The sequence below is a fragment of the Ranitomeya variabilis genome, chromosome 6 (genome assembly GCF_051348905.1).
Source record: "Ranitomeya variabilis isolate aRanVar5 chromosome 6, aRanVar5.hap1, whole genome shotgun sequence".
In the NCBI taxonomy this organism is placed as follows: domain Eukaryota; kingdom Metazoa; phylum Chordata; class Amphibia; order Anura; family Dendrobatidae; genus Ranitomeya; species Ranitomeya variabilis.
The window spans coordinates 410,749,489-410,763,429 of record NC_135237.1 but is presented as its reverse complement, the minus strand read 5'-3'; the positions used below and the strand labels follow the sequence as shown (position 1 = coordinate 410,763,429).

The 13,941-nt window shown below is 42.8% G+C and overlaps 1 protein-coding gene across 1 annotated transcript in view; it reads right to left on the bottom strand.

Annotated features, from left to right (window-relative positions):
* Window positions 1–13,941, bottom strand: part of LAMA1 (laminin subunit alpha 1) — a 236,431-nt gene that overhangs the window by 42,334 nt on the left and 180,156 nt on the right. The window contains exons 42-47 of the mRNA XM_077270228.1: window positions 13,690–13,806; window positions 8,671–8,853; window positions 8,163–8,317; window positions 4,242–4,385; window positions 2,086–2,219; window positions 656–806 (exon numbers count right to left, since the gene is read on the bottom strand). Of these exons, the coding sequence (XP_077126343.1) occupies window positions 656–806; window positions 2,086–2,219; window positions 4,242–4,385; window positions 8,163–8,317; window positions 8,671–8,853; window positions 13,690–13,806 (884 nt within the window). The remainder of the gene's footprint in view (window positions 1–655; window positions 807–2,085; window positions 2,220–4,241; window positions 4,386–8,162; window positions 8,318–8,670; window positions 8,854–13,689; window positions 13,807–13,941) is intronic.

Genomic DNA, 13,941 nt, shown 5'->3' with positions numbered 1-13,941 from the left:
TTAAATAGTTTCTTTCAGGTTTTTTTACCTTATTTAAGTGAATTCATAAAAAACGCATAAAAATACACAAACAAAATACATGAATAATGCATCAAAAACATGCATAATATATGCAACGTTTTTTTCTGCGGAAAAAATTGTTGCAAAAAAATCACTGTCTGAACATACCCTTATATTGCAAAGAAGAAAAAATAATCATAAACCTTGAAACTCTTGCCGGAACTTACATCCATAATGAAAGTTTTTGTGATGACTTAAAGGGGTTGACCGGTCCAAATCGATACGTCTGTAGTCACTCTGTGTGACTGCAGACTTATGAATTCCCCAAGCCCTCGCACTGTGAGCTGTGGGGATTCGCCGGTTTTTGACCCAGGACCAGAGGGTATGAATGAGTTATACAAACTCCTGGCCAGGGCCTGTCTATTGGGCATGGCCTCGCTCCATACAAGTGTATGACGGACAACCCCTTAAACAGTAGTGAATAAGTAACGGAAAACCTCAATTTGTGAGTACAAGCAACCCCTTCTTTATCAGTATGGTAAAGGTATCCAGATGCTGCTGCATCTCTTCAGGCAATGTTTTGTTACTGAAGACCAGATTGTAGAATCTGTCTATATTTCTCATAGTGCTAGCTGTATTAAGGAGTTAAAGATACCTGAAACCCGCTTCCAATGCCTCCAACGAACACTTGAGTAGAATTATCTACATGGAGAATGGATGATGTTCCTGGAGATGACAGCGTTTTAGTGGATGTTTTCTGAGACGAGAGGACTTCTTCTACACTCAGTGTTCCTGATCTACCAAACCTGTATAAAGGAATGGTGGTGTTGTTAAGTGAATTTCTTGGTATAAAAAGTTGTTGGTTTATATATGAATTCTTAAAAATATATAAGGAGAAAACACTAAAGCAGTATCCAGTTTCACAAATCCATTTCTAGTGAAGAAGCTCTGAAAGTGGAAGTAATCATAAGGTTTCCCACTGCTAGGATCTGGAGGAGAAGCGATAATTAAGCGCTCAGTTTCCCTCCTGCACCATCATAGAAGAAATAGAATATTACATGGCCCTCATCAAACTCATAGGATTATCTGTGCACAAAGTCCTTCAGAGTGATGGGTCCTAATTATAACCGCTCGTCGCTCTGGTTAACTGACGAAGATCCCAAACAAGAAGCCACTATTAATTCAGAATTGCTTTAATAAGGTATTGAAAAATGAACAGCAATGTAAGTGTGGGGTACAAATCTAATCCGACCTCAACATTCTTCACAATAGACTTAGTTAAAAGACGGCCGCACTCCTCCATTAACTCTATTCAATATGATTTTTTTCCGATTTTTCAAAAAACATGATCTGCCAATAAACATAAAGAGGACAACCTGCACCTGCAATCTTCTGGCCAAACTCAGTGCTAATCAAAACAAATAATAACAATAATATGTTGGACATCTTCTGATATAGGGGCGGATCAGGAATATCGTAATGTTGGACGTTGGATTGGAAAGGGTTAAAGTTTGACAATGAAATGCTTTTAATAGTGCATAGAACTTGACTATGCACTGATGAAGGTATTTAATTTTTTTTCACTTTAAAGAAGTTGTCCTGTCAAAACCAAAACCACTCTGCGTAACTGCAGACTTATGAATCCCCTCAGTGGATGCGCTGCAGGGATTTGACAGTGTCAGACCGGAGAACGGAGGGTATATATGAGTTATACATACCCCGGCCAGTGGGTGCGGCCTCACTCTCTAAACACTTGTATGGCGCAAGGCCATGTCGTCTAGTTGGCCATGGCCACTGGCCGTCACTAGTTGGGCTGCGGCCTCTGCTCAATACAAATGTATGGAAGCAAGGCCTCGCCCACTGGCTAGAGGAATGTATGTCTCATACATACCCTCTGTTCCCCAGTCTTAAACTCATAAATCTGCAGTCATGCAGAGTGACTGCAGGCTCATCGGTTTTGACCGGACAACCTCTTTAATTGAGGAGTGCTGCTGTTTTTGGACTATACACACACATATATGGTATATAAATTTATATATGTATTTACATGTATTTTTTTATAAACAAATAAAAAATGACTTGTACCTTGTTGCATGGATTTTATGCCATTTGCTGTTGTCTATTTGGATATCAGGATCTTCGATTCTTGTTGGTCCAGAGCCCAAGTCCCACAGGAAGGAAACTTTACCTTTCCTCATTTCAACTGCCATGAAATCGGCCTATCCAGCAATAAAAAATGATTATAATGAATGTATACATGCACATTATGGAGATTCCGGTAAGAAATTGATTACACAAACATTATTGATAATCTTAGTCAAAATTAGCAAGCATTTTAAATCCACAGCAAGTTAATACATACAGTACAGACAAAAAGTTTGGACCCACCTTCTCATTTAAAGATTTTTCTGTATTTTCATGACTATGAATATTGTACATTCACACTGAAGGCATCAAAACTATGAATTAATATACTTAACAAAAAAGTGTGAAACAACTGAAAATATGTCTTATATTCTAGGTTCTTCAAAGTAGCCACCTTTTTTCTTTGATGACTGCTTTGCACACTCTTGGCATTCTCTTGATGAGCTTCAAGAGGTAGTCACCGGGAATGGTCTTCCAACAATCTTGAAGAAGTTCCCAGAGATGCTTAGCACTTGTTGGCCCTTTTGCCTTCACTCTGGGGTCCAGCTCACCCCAAACCATCTCAGTTGGGTTCAAGTTTGGTGACTGTGGAGGCCAGGTCATCTGGCATAGCACCCCATCACTCGCCTTCTTGGTCAAATAGCCCTTACACAGCCTGGAGGTGTGTTTGGGGTCATTGTCCTGTTGAAAAATAAAAGATGATCTAACTAAATGCAAACCGGATGGAATAGCATGCCGCTGCAAGATGCTGTGGAAGCCATGCTGGTTCAGTATGCCTTCAATTTTGAATAAATCCCCAAGAGTGTCACCAGCAAAGCACCCCCAGACCATCACACCTCCTCCTCCATGCTTCACGGTGGGAGCCAGGCATGTAGAGTCCATCCATTCACCTTTTCTGCGTCACACAAAGACACGGTGGTTGGAACTAAAGATCTCAAATTTGGACTCATCAGACCAAAGCACAGATTTCCACTGGTCTAATGTCCATTCCTTGTGTTCTTTAGACCAAACAAGTCTCTTCTTGTTGCCTGTCCTTAGCAGTGGTTTCCTAGCAGCTATTTTACCATGAAGGCCTGCTGCACAAAGTCTCCTCTTAACAGTTGTTGTAGAGATGTGTCTGCTGCTGGAACTCTGTGTGGCATTGACCTGGTCTCTAATCTGAGCTGCTGTTAAGCTGCGATTGCTAAGGCTGGTGACTCAGATAAACTTATCCTCAGAAGCAGAGGTGACTCTTGGTCTTCCTTTCCTGGGGTGGTCCTCATGTGAGACAGTTTCTTTGTGGCGCTTGATGGTTTTTGCCACTGCACTTGGGGACACTTTCAAAGTTTTCCCAATTTTTCGGACTGACTGACCTTCATTTCTTAAAGTAATGATAACCACTCGTTTTTCTTTACTTAGCTGCTTTTTTCTTGCCATAATACAAATTCTAACAGTCTATTCAGTAGGACTATCAGCTGTGTATCCACCAGACTTCTGCACAACACAACTGATGGTCCCAATCCCATTTATAAGGCAAGAAATCCCACTTATTAAACCTGACAGGGCACACCTGTGAAGTGAAAACCATTCCCGGTGACTACCTCTTGAAGCTCATCAAGAGAATGCCAAGAGTGTGCAAAGCAGTCATCAAAGCAAAAGGTGGCTACTTTGAAGAACCTAGAGTATAAGACATATTTTTAGTTGTTTCACACGTTTTTTGTTAAGTATATATTTCCACATGTGTTAATTCATAGTTTTGATGCCTTCAGTGTGAACGTACCATTTTCTTAGTCATGAAAATACAGAAAAATCTTTAAATGAGAAGGTGTGTCCAAACTTTTGGTCTGTACTGTATACATATATACCAATACAGATACATATGTCCTTCATATATCCAAGCACATACAACAATCTAAAAAATATGCAAATATGACAAAAAGATTCAAATTTAAAAGCATAACGATTTGGTGGGATACAACATGTAAAACAATATTTCATAGAAAAATCTGCTTAATGGCATAACCCAGTAAACCAGGAGGCTTGGGAGTATTATGCATTCATCCTTTATTGATACGGTGCCATAAAACATATTTATTACATTTTAGTTGTAGACTCACCTTAGTGTTACTGCCCAAGTAAAAGAGAAGATTGTCAGGTTCATTAGTTTTGACATTTAGTGTAAGAGTATTGAAATTTGCAGAGCGGATTTCGGGGTGGTAGGAGCGGACACAATCTCTGTCTGCTGAAACAGCAACTTTTATCTATAAAACATAACCATAAATCAAAGTTAGCAGCTGATAAACACATGCGATCAATCAAATTCTACAGATGGATAGTAGCATACAGTATGTACAAATGTAATGTATAATGGTTATCAGGGCTGGGACGAGGGCGCTACCTCCTGCCTCCCCAAAGGGGGAGCATTTTTGGGGAAAAATACCATCTGACATTGCTGAATGCTTGCCAGTGACGGCTGGGGTGCAGGCACACAAGGGAGCAGTGTCAGTCACTGACACTGCTCACCCCTCTTTGTCTGCGCCCCGGCTGTCGCTCTCATCCTGCACTCCGTTGTGTTAGCGTCTATCACACATGAATGCAATTACTGTGAGCGCCACCAAGTACAGGAGCAAAGCATCTGTAATCAGCTCCACCAGTGACTCCATCAGAACGCAGGTCACTTCCGGCCTGCCCATAGAAGGGGATGGCACATGGTGGGGACATCATTACGCCATCCAGTTCCCACTGCTGCACATCATAGAAGAGGAGACAAAGGCTTCGGTGTACAGAGAGCCTCGATTAGGTGAGTACAAGTTTTCCTTTATTTTTCTTATCTATCACACTATGAGGTACATATTGTACTAGAGGCTGGCTGAGGGAAACATTACACTGGTCACCTATCACACTGTGGGGCACATATTATTCTGGGGGATGACTGTTGGGAACATTCTACTGGGGGACTATCACAATGTAGATCATTATACTGGGAGCTGGCTGTGGGGAAGAATGTACTGGGGTCTACCACAGTATGAGGTACATACCCTGGGGTCTGGTTGTGGGAACATTATACTGAGAGCTGGCTGTGGGGGACTAACACAGTGTGGGGAACATTATACTGGAGGTCTATCACAGTATGGGGTACATATTATACTGGGGGTTGGCTGTGGGGAATATTATAATGTGGGTCTATCACACTATGTGGGGTACACTGTACTGGGGGCCTACCACGCTATGAGGTACATATATTGGGGGCTGGCTGTGGGGAACATTTTTCTGAGATCTGATTGTAGGGAACTAACACAGTGTGGGGAACATTATACTGGAGGCCTATCACACTATGGAGTTCATATTATACTGGGGTCTTGCTATGGGGAACATTATACTGGAGGCTGGCTGTGGGGACTTATCACACTCTGGGGTACATTATACCAAAAGCTGGCTTTGCAGACATTATACTGGCAGCATCATACTGTATATTTGAGCTTGTGGTGAATATCATACTGTGTGGTGCATTATACTGAATATAAGGGCCTGTGGGGGTCATTACACTGGGGATTATAATACTATATGAGGTGCTGTAGAGGGTTATCAAACTATATGGGGGCTGTGGTGGACATAATACTGTATGGGGCTGTTGTGAACATCATAGTGCATATTCGGGGTCTGTTGTGGATATCCTACTGTAGGGGCAGCTGTGTAGGGGGACAATATGAAGAGGGGATACAGTTTTGAGAGGACAAAGTGTTGGGTATTGTGAGGGCATAGTGTGAGAAGGGGGCACAAAATGGATATGAGAGCGGGCAGCATGAAATGGGGGCACTAACTATGGTTTTTGTATGGTTCACAGTCTGATAATGACTGATAACAAAAAACCCCAGCATATCCTTACCATCATTAACCCCTTTCTAACCTTGGATATATAGGCAGGTCCAAGGTCACCTCCTCCAGTTTGCTGCGGGCTCTGACGATGAGCCCGCAACTTTTCAGGCACATGTCAGCTGAACTACCAGTAACGTGGAAGCCCCGTATATTTGCATTAACAGATGGTGGACCTGAGTGGGGACATTTTTTGTGGATTAAGCTGAAGTTTTTATTGGGAATGTTTTACACAACGTTTGGGATCACATTTATTTGGCGTTACATGCTGAGAACTTACTTTGGGGTTTCCATCAAAATCTCTGAGTGACGCTATTCAGATGAAATCCTCGAGGAATCCATTCACTATAATGAGGCAGCAGAGTTACTCTGGACTCGATCTGGCCTCTGTCCAGTGGTGTACTTCTTTTCAGAAGTGCACAAAACTGTGGCCACATGGCCAGTGTCTCCATCTGCCTCATTAAAGGGAATCTTCTGTCAAAGGTTCCTTCTGAATCATGTATTTCAGAGTTTTACATGGAAACCCCAGTGTAAGCGCTCTGCGCAGATCGCAGGATAAATGTCCACTGAGCCTTACTGCGATCTTTGGGAGGCAGAATGAAAAAATCGACAGCATGTGAAGAATTGGTTTTATTTATTTTTTACGCCGCTCCTCGTGCGCTACAAGTGATTAGGCAACTTTATTTTTTGGGTTGGTGCAATTACAGCGATACCAGATTTATATCGGGTTTTTATGTTTGGCTGCTGTCACACACCAAAAGATACTTTTTATTGCAAACACTAGTTTTTTGTATCACCATTTTGAGAGCTATAATTTTTCCATATCTTGGCCGACAGAAGAATCATGTAATGGCTTGTTTTTTTGTGGGATGAGTTGTCATTTTTATTGGTACCACGTTAAGACATATTATATTTATCGCTCTCTATTCCGATTTTTGTGAGGCAGAATTTAAAAAACTGCAATTCAGGACTTTTTTTTTGGGGGGGGGTTATGTTATTCAGCATGTGGTAAAACTGATAAGGCAGTGTTATTCTTCGGGTCAGTACTATTACATCCATACCTCATTTATATTGTTTTTTTAATATTTATCGCAATAAAAACTATTTTATAGAAAAAAAAATATTATTTTTGTATCATTTTTTATTTTTCCGATGATGGAGCTGCATGGTGGCTTGTTTTTTGCTGGACAAGATGACGTTTTCAGCGGTACCATGTTTATTTATATCCTTTTTTTATCGCGTTTTTTTCTGCTTTGTTCGGCGGTATGTTGATCAAGCAATGTTTTCTGGCTTGTTTTCTATTTATTTTTTTATTTTGTTCACCAAAGGGATTAACTAGTGGGACAGTTTTATAGGTCGGTTCATTCCGGATGCTGCAATAGCAAATATGTGGGGGGGTTTTCATACAAATATTCATTTATGGGTACAATATTTTTTAGATTTTTTGGTTATTATTTTATTTTTTTTATATATATATATATATATATATATATATATATATATTTTTACAATTATTTAAAAAAAAATTAAATTTTTTTTTTTACTTTTTAATTTGTCCCGCTATGGCACTATCATTTTTTGCAGGTTGATCCCTTACATAGCATGGTGATGCAGCAGCATCCCTATGCTTTTCACATTTCAGCTGTGCATTGACAGAGAAAGTTGCTGATCATGCACTGCGCATGATCAAGCAACTTTACTAGCTCTGGTGATGCAGATGTCGTCATGATGACATCGGGTCACCATGGCAACGATCGGGACCCCACATCATGCCGCGCGGTCTCGGATCCAAGCGCAGAGGGGCTATCATCCCTCTGCTGGCTCCTGGAATGCTGCGATTGCATTCGATAGCAGCATTTAGTTGGTTAAAGTGCCGGGAGTGGTGTGTGACTGCTCCTGGCAGTTAGTCCCGAGTGTCAGATGCCTGAATCAGCTGACACCCGGTCGCGATCGCCTGTGCACAGCCTGTGATCACAATGTGATTTGTATTTAATATTTCGCATTGAGACAATGCAATCTATCCTTGGCTGAGTTATGGTAAATGCTATAATACAGCCAGGGTTTTTTTACCATGTACAATGCGTATCCAGTTCCATTTCACAATTACTGTAAATGCAGAACAATAGCTGGGTTAATAGTAAAGTACTGGCCTGGATCTCACTTACCGATGCAGCTTGTTTCCTTGCCTGATTGATCAGCTCTTTTATTTCTGAAAGATTCCGGCTCAGATTTTCTTCAAGCAATTTGAAAGGTTTTAATCTATCCAGTAAAATGTTAGCTTGTTTCTCCACTTCCTTTATCCTGCTCTCAGCTGTTACAGCTATACAATAAAAAACACACACAATTACATTACATAGCAAATGATTGCATTGTCCATCAATGCTGAGGGATAGATACTTAGATAGGCCCTAATTTAGGTCAATGGTGTTAAGCGATCACTGTACAGATCTGGTGTCTGTAATTAAGAAAAGCCATGACCCTAATGTGAACAGACTCTTATAAATAAGAAAACAGAATGTACTTATGTGTTTGCACATAGCCTTTAGAAGAGAAAAATGTGCCAAGATTTGGTGCTCGATACTAAATAAATAATACAAAATAATACTCAATAAATACTAAATTATATTAGATATTGACCATCCCAATATTTGTGTAACATAGTAAACTCCATACCTGTTTTAGACGAATGGATGAGAAGTTCCTTTGTTTTCTGCAATGTGTCATTAACCCTTGACAATATTGAATTTGCATTTGTCAGCTTCTGGCTGAAGTTCGTTATATGGCTCAAGGTGCTCGCTGCAGAGGCATTGGCAGAAAGAGCTAGCTCCTTAGCATCCTGGAGTTTAGAGCTTGTATCTGACGAGTACAAGAATAAAAAGTGTCTTTAAAATGGTCAAATATACAAATTGTCTCTTCAGAGAGGAATAGGACTTGAACTCTAGTGCCACCTATTGGAAGTAGCGATCTTAAATGTCGATATCGTCCCTTTAAAGGGCCACTGTCACCCCCCTCCAGCCGTTATAAACTAAAAGAGCCACCTTGTGCAGCAGTAATGCTGCATTCTAACAAGGTGGCTCTTTTAGTTTTTGATTCAGTTAATCCCTGAATAAAGCGTTTTAAAGTTTGCCACAAATACCTGACTTTGTACCTGGAGGCGGTCCGAAGCCTCCTCTATGAATCTCCCAACTGCCGTCACTCTTCTCTTCAGGGGGCGATGGTCGCCGCCCCCTGAGCGCTGTTTCTTCTTAAATCCGGCGCCTGCGCTGTGCGTGCCTGCCTGGGGCAGGCACAGTCTTCATTGTCAGTCACAGCTCAGATGCAGGTTGCCGCAATATACACTAATACTCACCAGCGTTTGTAATGAGGCAGCCGCAAATAACAATGCTGGAAGGCGGGGGAGCAGGGGGAGTGTCCGAGATGGGGGAGCGCCTGAACAGCGCAGTGCGCATGCCCAGGAATGCCAGCCCCGCACTGTGCATAATGAATAACACAGTGCGGGGCGGGGATTCAGCAACAGGGTGGCCGCACTGCCCGCACAGGCGCAGTCAGGCACCCTGCATCTGAGCTGTGACTGACAATGAAGACTGCGCCTGCCCCAGGCAGGCACGCACAGCGCAGGCGCCGGGTTTAAGAAGAAACAGCGCTCAGGAGAGAGGACCCTGCCTGCGAGGGCTCACAATCTACAAGGGATGGGTGAGGATACAGTAGGTAAGGATAGAGCTGGTCGTGCAGTGGTTTGGTCGATCGGTGATTACTGCAGGTTGTAGGCTTGCCGGAAGAGTAAGGTCTTCAGGTTCTTTTTGAAGGTTTCGATGGTAGGTGAGAGTCTGATATGTTGTGGTACAGAGTTCCACAGTAGGGGTGATGCGCGAGAGAAATCTTGTATGCGATTGTGGGAAGAGGAGATAAGAGGGGAGTAGAGAAGGAGATCTTGTGAGGATCGGAGGTTGCATGCAGGAAAGTACCGGGAGACGAGGTCACAGATGTATGGAGGAGACATGTGGATGGCTTTGTATGTCATGGTTAGGCTTTTGTACTGGAGTCTCTGGGTAATGGGGAGCCAGTGAAGGGATTGACAGAGGGGAGAGGCCGGGTAATAGCGGGGGGACAGGTGGATTAGTCGGGCAGCTGAGTTTAGAATAGATTGGAGGGGTGCAAGAGTGTTCAAGGGGAGGCCACAGAGCAGGAGGTTACAGTAGTCGAGGCGGGAGATGATGAGAGCATTGACTAGGGTTTTTGCAGATTCTTGGTTTAGGAATGTACGGATCCGTGAAATATTTTTGAGTTGAAGGCGGCAGGAAATGGAAAGGGCTTGAATATGCGGTTTGAAGGAGGGATCAGTGTCAAGGATTACCCGAGGCAGCGAGCTTGTGGGACTGGGGAGAGTGGGCAGCCGTTTACTGTAATAGATAGGTTCGTTGGGGGGGTTGCGTGAGATGGGGGAAAGACAGTGAATTCTGTTTTGTCCATGTTAAGTTTTAGAAATCTAGAGGAGAAGAAGGATGAAATAGCGGATATACATTGAGGGATTCTGGTTAGTAGGGTTGTGATATCTGGTCCAGAGATGTAGATCTGTGTGTCATCAGCATAGAGATGATACTGAAAACCGTGAGATTCAATGAGCTGTCCCAGGCCAAAAGTGTAAATGGAGAAGAGCAGGGGCCCTAGAACTGAACCTTGCAGGACTCCGACAGATAGGGGGAAAGGTGAGGAGGTAGTGTGTGAATGGGAGACGCTGAATGTTCGGTCAGTTAGGAATGATGAGATCCAGGATAGGGCCAAGTCTGTGATACCAAGGGATGAGAGGGTCTGTAGTAATAGGGAATGGTCCACTTTCTCAAAGGCATAGGACAGGTCCAGGAGGAGGATAGAGTAGTGTCGCTTGCTCTTGGCAGTTAATAGGTCATTGGTGACCTTAGTTAGGGCAGTTTCAGTGGAGTGGTGTGACCGGAACCCTGATTGTAAGCAGTTGAAAAGGGAGCAGGAAGATAGATGGGAGGACAGTTCAAGTTGGACGTGTTGTTCCAGTAGTTTTGAGGCATAGGGGAGAAGTGATATAGGGCGATAGCTAGATACAGAGGATGGCTCAAGAGAGGACTTTTTGAGGATAGGTGTGATGGAGGCATGTTTAAAGCTTCAGGGGAAAACACCAGTTGTTAGTGATAGATTGAAGAGATGGGTTAGGGTTGGGATGAAGACTGTGGTGAAGTTTGGGATGAAGTGGGAAGGGATCGGGTCAAGTGCACAGGTGGTGAGATGCGATCTTGAGAGTAAAGTGGAGAGTCGATCTTCTGTAATAGTGGAGAAATTGGTTTTGGAGGTGGAGGGCTGGGTAGTTGGGAGGAAGGGCTCTGGGGGTTGTCGACTAAAACTGTCTCTGATGTTCTCAATCTTCTGCTTGTAAATAATAATAATAATATCATTCCTATTATACTTTTAGGCTCGTTTACAGCAGTAGCTGACTTCATGTACTCATTAATCACAGTGTATGCATATGTTTGTATATTGACCACATACAGGAGATTATTTGTGCACCTATACATTAATTTAATACAAAGGTGTGCAGACCTTATTTTTTCTTTTTTTTCCTATTGATCTTTTTCTATAATACTTTTAGGCCTCAAATACACTTTTAAGTTACAGATTCACCCATCTTATCAAGTTTTCATCTATTCATAACTTGCCGTTCTCTAAGGGTCCCAAAAGTGGGACCCCCACTGATCCAGATATATGAGCTCTAAAAAGTGTCCTTACTGAATCGAGTATTGGCCATGTTAACAGGAGTACCGGAGATAGCTGAGCATTGCAGATATTTCTTAAAATATTTCATGTATGCACTTTTCTTTCAAATTAGAGTGAATCAACCACTATGACTGTAGCAATTATCACTAAAGGCTGAAAAACATTTGGAACAAGTGATCTTCCCAAAACAATTCTTTTTTTTTATGCACACAATGATAATCACTACATTTTTATTATACCTACTGTTTTCAATAAATTAACTTCCAGGCAAACTGGATGTGAAATTCAGAAGGGCAATAAAAAATTAGAATATTGTTATAAAAATGGTGGAGTGTGCACGCTCTCCTACTTGCCTATCTTCACCAAACTAGACAAAGCTCTGTTTACTTTGGAAGGTGTGTACACTTTTATTATCTACTATATAATTGTCTAAGGGTACTTCTGTCTGTCCTTCTGTAACGGTTATTCGTTCGCTGATTGGTCTCGGCAGCTGCCTGTCATGGCTGCCGCGACCAATCAGCGACGCGCACAGTCCAGAAAAAAATGGCCGCTTACTCCCCGCACTCACTGCCGGCGCCCGCATACACCGCTCACACAGGGTTAATGCCGGCGGTAACGGACCGCGTTATGCCGCGGGTAACGCACTCCGTTACCGCTGCTATTAACCCTGTGTGTCCCCAACTTTGTACTATTGACGCTGCCTATGCGGCATTAATAGTACAAAATGTAATGTTAAAAATAATAAATAAATAAAAAAAACCTGCTATACTCACCCTCCGCCGCCTTTCTCGCTCCTCGCCACGCTCCCCGGACCGCTCCATTACAAGCGCCAGCTTGCGGTGAGGTCCCGTCCCAGGGCTGGTGTGCGGCAAGGACCTGCCGTGACGTCACGGTCATGTGACCGCGACGTCTTCATAGGTCATGCTCCCACCAGCCCTGGCACTTGCAATGGAACTCGGCTTCAGGAAAATGGCCGCCGCGATCTCGATCTGCGCACGCGCGACATCCCGCGGCCATTTTCCTGAAGCCGAGCACTACCATCTGCACAGGATCCCAGGAAGAGGAGACACGGGACGCAGAGGAGCAGCGACAAGAATGGTGAGTATGATACACTACAAGGGGCCCTCGGATCGTTAGGTGAGTATGTATATTTTTTATTTTTTGGCCCTGTGACATACGTGCCTCGGTAATATACTACGTCACTGGGCAATATCCTACGTGGCTCTGCTGTATACTACAAGGCTGAGCAATATACTATGTGGCTCTGTGCAATATACTACGTAGCTGCGCAATATCCTACGTCGCTGTGCTGTATACTATGTAGCTGGGCAATACACTACGTGGCAGGGCAATATACTACGTGACTGGGCAATATACTACGTGACTGGGCAATATACTATGTCACTGGGCAATATACTACGTGGCTGGGCAATATACTACGTGACTGGGCAATATACTACGTGACTGGGCAATATACTACGTGGCTGGGCAATATACTACGTGGCTGGGCAATATACTACGTGACTGGGCAATATACTACATGACTGGGCAATATACTACGTCGCTGGGCAATATACTACGTGGCTGGGCAATATACTACGTGACTGGGCAATATACTACGTCGCTGGGCAATATACTACGTAAATGGGCAATATACTACGTAAATGGGCAATATACTACGTGGACATGCATATTCTAGAATACCCGATGCGTTAGAATCGGGCCACCATCTAGTTTGCATATATTAGTCATTTTCTACACTTTTACATAAGGCTTTCAGAAAGGAAATGGTGAACCTGCATATCTGCACGGCTCTCCAGGATAAAAGTCCATTTCATGATATAAATGAGGCTATGTTCTCTGCTCTGTCTGCAGTCCATGGAGACTTGCCTTTCTATTACTATTTTATCACAGCGCTACAAGTAAAAGGATGAATGATATGTTTCTCACCATTCGGTAGGGTTCTCAGAGCTCGCAGCTGCTCGTTTATCTGTCCGGTAAATGCATGCGTACGCTTTTGTATATTATCCACTTTTGTCTTTAAACCTTTCAAGTGAAACACGAGGCCTGGAACAAAAAAAAAACACTTATGATGCCAGCCTTTAGAATTCAGCCTATAAAAAGATTGAAAAAGACTACACAAAAAAGAAAATGACTGAATACTTAAATTATCATTGGGATTTAAAATCTTTATAACCCACA